This window comes from Populus nigra, chromosome 13, assembly GCF_951802175.1.
Source record: "Populus nigra chromosome 13, ddPopNigr1.1, whole genome shotgun sequence".
In the NCBI taxonomy this organism is placed as follows: Eukaryota; Viridiplantae; Streptophyta; class Magnoliopsida; order Malpighiales; family Salicaceae; genus Populus; species Populus nigra.
The window spans coordinates 3,013,956-3,021,161 of NC_084864.1; the positions used below are offsets into that span (position 1 = coordinate 3,013,956).

The 7,206-nt window shown below is 34.1% G+C and overlaps 1 protein-coding gene across 1 annotated transcript; it reads right to left on the bottom strand.

The window, feature by feature from the left end:
- Positions 1–1,592: 1,592 nt before the first annotated feature.
- Positions 1,593–6,947, bottom strand: LOC133671621 (GATA transcription factor 19-like). Its single transcript, XM_062092428.1, has 11 exons — positions 6,478–6,947; positions 4,913–4,999; positions 4,685–4,818; positions 4,198–4,299; positions 3,958–4,072; positions 3,495–3,554; positions 3,219–3,284; positions 2,942–3,007; positions 2,364–2,444; positions 2,030–2,107; positions 1,593–1,917 (listed from the first exon to the last, which is right to left on the bottom strand). Exons 1-11 carry the CDS (start codon positions 6,790–6,792, stop codon positions 1,870–1,872), a joined length of 1,152 nt encoding a protein of 383 aa, XP_061948412.1. The 5' UTR covers positions 6,793–6,947; the 3' UTR covers positions 1,593–1,869.
- Between the last annotated feature and the right edge of the window lie 259 nt (positions 6,948–7,206).

Consider the following 7,206-nt stretch of genomic DNA (forward strand, 5'->3'; position numbering starts at 1 on the left):
TTCATTGTGGTAAATTTACTGTGTGGTCTCTCAAGTTTTAAAATTTGATTAACAACCTCTTTATTTTGTGTTTTAGACTTATTTTTTAAAAAAATATTTTTTTATTTCAAATTAATTATTTTTTTATATTTTCATATTTTTTTAATATGCTAATGTCAAAAATAAATTTTAAAAAATAAAAAAAATATTGTTTGATGTATTTTCAAAAAAAAACTTTAAAAAACAACCGTTAACATAATACTAAACACACTCTAAATTCCCTTTTTATTTTTACATTTCAAAAGCGTTTTTAAAAAAATTTAAATATTTTTTTTTTGCTTCAAATTAATATTTTTTAGTATTTTCAGATAATTTTGATACGCTGATGTCAAAAATAATTTTAAAAAAATTAAAAAATATATTTGCATCAAATTAATATTTTTTAGTGTTTTTTGATCATTTTAATATGTTGATATCAAAAATAATTTTTAAAAAATAAAAAAATATATTTGATATATTTCTAAATAAAAAAAACTCTTTAAAACATAACTACAACCATACTTTCAAATACCTTCAACCCTTGCATTTTAGTACTAGACAATATCCATCGCTCTTTCAATTTGTAGTCAGGTGTGATCCTTTCATATATGACTCCTGCTTCTTAAATATTCATTAATGACAATATAATACCGAACATGATGAATATCGATTTAATTTGACTTGAATGAATTGATTTTTTTATAATTATTTTATTTAATAGATAATGGATAAGATATAAATATTGTAAAACTCAACCCAAAACCCGACTCAAACCTAACATATATATATATATATATATATATATATATATATATATATATATATGTAAACTTTCTCTTTGGGCACTAATGATGTTTTAAAACTTTCAGGACCACATGATTAACTATATATATCAAAATGTATTGCACACAGAGTAGTGAGCAACGATCATGCATTGGCACAATATGTGAGAAGGGTGGAGAAAGAAAGAACTTTGTGTATCCTTCACTTGGCAAGAAGAACGAGGATCGAAGAAAGGAAAGGAGGGATTCGACCATCTTTTCCTCAGCTATAATTCCAAACCTCCTAGTTTAGATGGATTAGCTTCTATTGTTACATTCCTTAGTAATTTTAATCATTTTGATGCTTTCAACGTGTGCACCGCAGTGCCGAACCAAACATGCTCGTACTCAAGTCTCACCCTTCCCTTACCTTACAATCAAAAAACTTGACGGATTCATACTTTCCCTTATCTCGTCACTATTCCTTGCATCCTTTCTTCTATCCATCCTCCATGAGAAGCTGATTCAACCACTCTCTCTTTGGACACTAATGATTTTGCTATGCGAGAAATTGATGGATGCTTTTTTATGCCTTTAGTTAAATGTTTCCCTCCTCATTTTTCCCTTTTTTCTCGCTTCAATTTCTGCCTTTCTATTTGGATATTTTGGGACAGATACCTCGGTTTTTTCAGAATCCGGGACACCAAAGGAACCCCCATGCCAATTGGAAAACAGCACCCAAACAACGTGAACAAGCGACATTACCTATTTTAGAACCAAAACGGCTACTGGATTCACCAGGACATGCAGACCTTACACCACAACACATTTCCATTCAATTAGCCGTTTCTTGGGGTAGAACTAAATGAGGGGGAATATGCACGAAGGAGGAGAGCAGTATTCACATTCTGCAATGCATAAAAGTATCAAGAGAAAGCCAAGCAACCTGCTAATACAAGTAAACTTTGTCTATAAACAAAAACCATTTCTGGATATCAGATGTTAGTATAAATCAGAATTGCATCTTCATCCCTGGAAAGAAACCGGATGCTCTTAAAGGGGGTTAACATCACAGGCAGATAGCATGATCTCAAGTCCCATGCCACTCAGTCCCTGTACTGGAATCCTCGATGTGGACCTGTAAGTTGTTGCTGTGAACTTGGAGAACTGAAGTTTACAGCTTTTAACCCAGCTGAAGTACAGAATTAGTCTGCAATATGCTTGATGCCAAGTCACTAAAAAACCACTACCTGATCATCAAAATGCTCGGGGATTTCAAATTCTGAACCTGAAACATCACCAAGCTCATCCAAAGTGTTCTCAAAGTCCTGGTACAGGTCAGACACATTGCAACAATAAAATATGTTATTCCACCAACTCTACCCTTACCCTTCAAAGATGTGGGTTTTTTATGTAGCATTAGTCATGAGCAGGACCATGAAGGGAAATCAATGGAAACTTTTGACGTTTTAATAGAAGACAAACATTTTGGGAAAACTTTTTAGACAGAAGTGCACTGATTTTTTGGACATGGGTAGTAGTCATATTGAAATTTTGAGATGTATGTTTCAGCAATCTTATTACCTCATCGTCAAGGTTGACTGATGAATTCTCCACATGCATGGGCAAAGGATCAGGAACATTTTTATCAGTTTCTAGCATATCCTGCACTTAAGAACTGTGAATATGATAATCGAAACAAAAGGTAAATCTTCATGCAATTACTTTGATAATCAAAACCAATGACAAAACTATGACCAAAGCTCTCAAATTGGTGACTTTACTGGAACACACTATGTAAGCAATACTAAAAAGCAGGAACATGATGTTTCCAGCAAAAAGTAACCAGCTCATTCCCCATTTCAAGTATGTGGCCTCCCAAGTCCAATTGTCTGATTCAAATAAAATGATTAGACAAGTATTACAGCTTCCTAGGACTGGGTCTTTTGGAATGAAGGAAAAAGAAAAGGACATCACAACTTCTAAACCCAAAGGAGAGATGAGTTATTTGCCAGTTAACAGGTGGAGTTGTGTGATGGAAACAATGATTTTGAAATATCTAAAATAGGATGTAGAATCCAGTATCAACATGCCCTATACTTAAATATCATGCCATCTGATAGTTGATAAATCATTTTCACGAGTCTAGAAAAATGGCACACCTGCTCATTTGGCCTAATAGAGTTTTCAGACTCTAATGGCACAGGCTTACTTTCTTCTTGGCTCTCCTGGTCATTGAAAAAACAAAGTCCATCAGAATCAAGTACAAAAGATAAAATTTGACACAGTATTCATGGATCAATCAATATCTTCTGATTATGGAGCTATTCCAATAGATTATGACAACATAAAAAAGGGGCATCTTAGCAATCTAATGATGTATTTGCATTTCAGATCATGTTGCTTCAGACATCTGTCTCACAAATATAGCAATCATACCTCTTCTTCTGGATTAGCGAAAGGGTTTTCAAGCTCCATGTTTAAAGGTTTAAAATCAGGAGTTACCTGCAATAACAACAGATTTATCACTCCAAACAGGAATTTCTAATTGGAAAAGAAATCCTTATGACTCCATGAAACAACCAATAAGAATAATCATATTACTTCATCAACAATCTGCTTGGAAAGAAATAAAGAACAAAAACAGCAATGACTCGATACTGGTAATGAATGCTGTCTGACTTGAAAGCAAACTCGGTAGGTAAAGGTACACACCGGTTCATTTTGATTGAAGGAAATATGCCGTCCCCCTTTGCTAAGATCCCTCAAAGTTCCCTTCAAGACAAAAGGCATGGAAAAATGAAATTGGACCAAAAGTAGAAATGGTAAATTCTAACCCATGACCTAGTTAATACTAAATAAACATAAATACCTAGAAGAGGACATGCCGTGAATATAATTATTGATAATGACATTATCATGTCAGATACAAGCTCACAATTTCAGAATTATGAAGTAAGTGAGCACCTGGATAAATAAAAGATCAAATTTATAGTATACCAAAAATAGGAGGGAAATTCGATTTGCAAATTATATATCATATAGAACAATTATGTTTTTACAAGAAAAGATGGCTCATAAACTTGACCAATGACAATCAAAAACAAGTAAAAATGCTGTATCAGCACTGTTAACTGTATAGCCAAATCAGCAGATTTACCAACACTTTGATGCCTACCTTATTTGCCCACATAAGGCCACAAGCATTGCAAAGAGTTCTTGGACCAGCTGGTCCCCGTCGCATTGCTGGGGTATCCTTCGCACTAATGCCACAGTGTTGACATCTAAGCAAACTAAAGTAAAATGCAGAAACTTGTAACCACAATAAATCATGCTACATAATCCTTATGAAAGCAAAACACATATTTCAAAGCATGTTTTAGGAAATGATACAAGTGAATGATAAGCTTTGACTCACACAAATTCAGGATTAGGCATGCCGTTGCTAGGTTCCCAGTTGCCAGTATCTGTGCTGTAACAATCATTCGACGATGCAAATTGTCCTTTCTTACGATGCATCCTGGCAGAAAATCAGCTTCTACAATTAATAGTCATTTCAGATGCTGATAGAAGAAAATAAGTGATCTGGAACTCAACACACCCCCTCACAAACATGACGAAAAAAGAAGAAAAAGAAACAAAATAACAAAGTTCAGTTCACCTTATATGCATGGATGCATATTTGTGTCCCTTGGAACCCATTTCTAGTCCTTGAAAGATCATTATAATATGGCCCCGAAAACAGGGATCTTGTTATTTATTTAATTTACTCTATGGCCCCGAAAACAGGGATCTTGTTATTTATTTAATTTACTCTCAGCAAGTGTATGCATTTAATGAAATTGCATTCACGCAGAAAAGTCACCACCTTTATTATGACAGAACACATGGAATTTTGCACCTACCTCTGAGCAACCTCTTTTCGGCATGTATACCTAACTTTCTTTTCAAAGCATCTCTCCTTCCGCTTTTCACGAAACCTTTCCAGGGAGGCAATTCTTCGTGAAAATTTCAAGCCCTGTGAGGCATCACCTGCACTCTGGGACAAGTAGTTAGAAAACATTAAAATATACAGAAAAAACCAACAAACAATCTGTTCAAACGAATTGGCATGCAGGTGGTACAGGAAATACCCTGGCATTCTGTTGGAGAAAAAATTCAGAGTTTGGCGCAATTGTGGATGTCTCAGGCTCTCCCAAAAGAAACAACACAGCTTGCACCTGTTACAAGCATTCCAGCAAATCAAGGCAAGATAAGATGCCCAAAGGAAAAATAAATACAGCTTGAAACATTTCTGTATGGAAGAGCACAACAAGCACCAAGTTTTTAAAAAAAAAAAAACACCATGAAAACAAATTCATATGGTGGACAATAACAATACGTAACTTATACCCCAGAACCCTGAAAACAGACTCAATGTCAACAATTAAGTGCATGTCATAGAAGTCTGTCCACCAGACACTCTGGCATTCTTTGTTTTGATGGCAACAACATTTAAAACTCTACCAGATTGAACATTTACAAAAAGACAAAATAAAATCAAAGTATTACTTCAAAGGCATATAATGAAGTAAAAAAAAAAAGCACAAAAGACATTTCTGAATTTCCAAGCCTCAACAATGAGTGTAGTGTTTAGCACCATCATATGATTTTTATGATAAACACATAATTAAAAAGAAATGAATACGAAAATCTTAAAAATAAAATGAAATGAATGCAAAGTAGTATAACAGAAACAGGATACCAACAGAAGCAAATAATTTGTGATATAGCATTCATGCTCATATAACCAACTATCATCATTACACATCGTTTCAAAGCACATATTCATTCCAACAGGTGAAAAAAAAATCACCAAACTTCAAAAGCACCAACTCAAAAGGGTAATCACAACACACAAAGCTGACATCCCTTATCGATGTATGCAAAACCCCATAAACACCCAGTCAATCAATGGTAAAAAGAATATTATGAATTCAATATCTCCATGGAACATGCTCCATACCATTGAACGTTTGAAATATACCTTCAAATTCCACAGCTACATTATACCTTTTTGGTAAGCTTCACATAGCTGCTTAAAACTAAAATCCCCACTGTTCCATAAACCAAAACAAAATATCAAGCAGCAAACACCAGAAACTCAACTTTTTTATTCCCTCAATTCCAGTTTCTCGGCAAATAAACAGGTCCACCGAATTAAAATTCAACAGCTGCATTTTCCCTTTTTCCTGTAGAGAGTTCTATTTTTTCTAAAGAATTCAGGCAATACGGAGGAGTAAGCTAAATACAAACATCACGGAACTTCCAACTATTCCATAAACAAATTTTTCAGGACAAAAACCACCATCACTAGGAGAAACTATTCTTCAGTTTTCCCAAAAAAAAAATTCCATTTTCTCAGCAAACAGACAAACAAACCTACCCAGAAAAATCCCAAATTAAATCCCAAAAACTCAACACCTCCTTCCCCCATTCTCCTCATTTCCTCCACCAAACAAATCAAAACAACAACTATTATACAGAAAACCCATTTCAAAATATAAAAAAACCCACATAGAAAAAACAATCAATCATTTCATCTTGAATCAATCAATCAATCAACGCATCCATCCACCAAAATGCAATAAGAAAACAAAAACAAAAACAACCCCAAATAGAGGGAGACAGAAAGAGACTTAAGCGTGGCATGACTTACTTTAGAAGGAGTAACAGCTGGGAAAACATAGACTTCTCCTTCAAAAGCAATAGTAAGCTCACTTGTTCTTGTTGTTTCAACCACTCTATCATTCCTATTACCAATAACAACACCACTATAATTGCTGTTAGTATTAATTTGTCTCACTTCTTCTACTACTCCTCCATTAATCATCTCCATCATCCCATCATCAAACCCATATCCATAATCATAATCAACACCCTCGATCTGCATCACTCCTCTGTTATGATGATCCCTACCCTTCCTTCCTTTCTTTTGCCTCTGATGATTCACCAACTCCATTTTTTTTATCATGCCCACTAAAAATAAAGCGCCTCCTCCCTCCCACCCTCCTTCCCTCTCTCTGTATGTGAAATTTCTGGCTATAAAGTTGTAAACTTTTATTTTTATTATTTTTTCTGTGCTGTTGTTTTTTCCAAGAAATGACTGGAAAAGTGAGCTAGCTAGTACCTACTACTAGGAAGGATGAGAACTTAAGAGGGTTTTGTTTTCTTTATTACTATATTTTTTTTTTTTTGAATGTATTTGATGTTGCGATAACTGTTGTGGTTGTGATTTGAAAAATGTTATTTTATAAAAAGTACTTTTAGTTGAGATTGATTTGAAAAAATAGGCGTTTGGTTAAAACAGTAGTTGAAATTGAGGTTGAGCAAAAAATAATTTAATGTGTTTGGTTAAGAATACTTTTGAAATTGAGGTTATAAAATA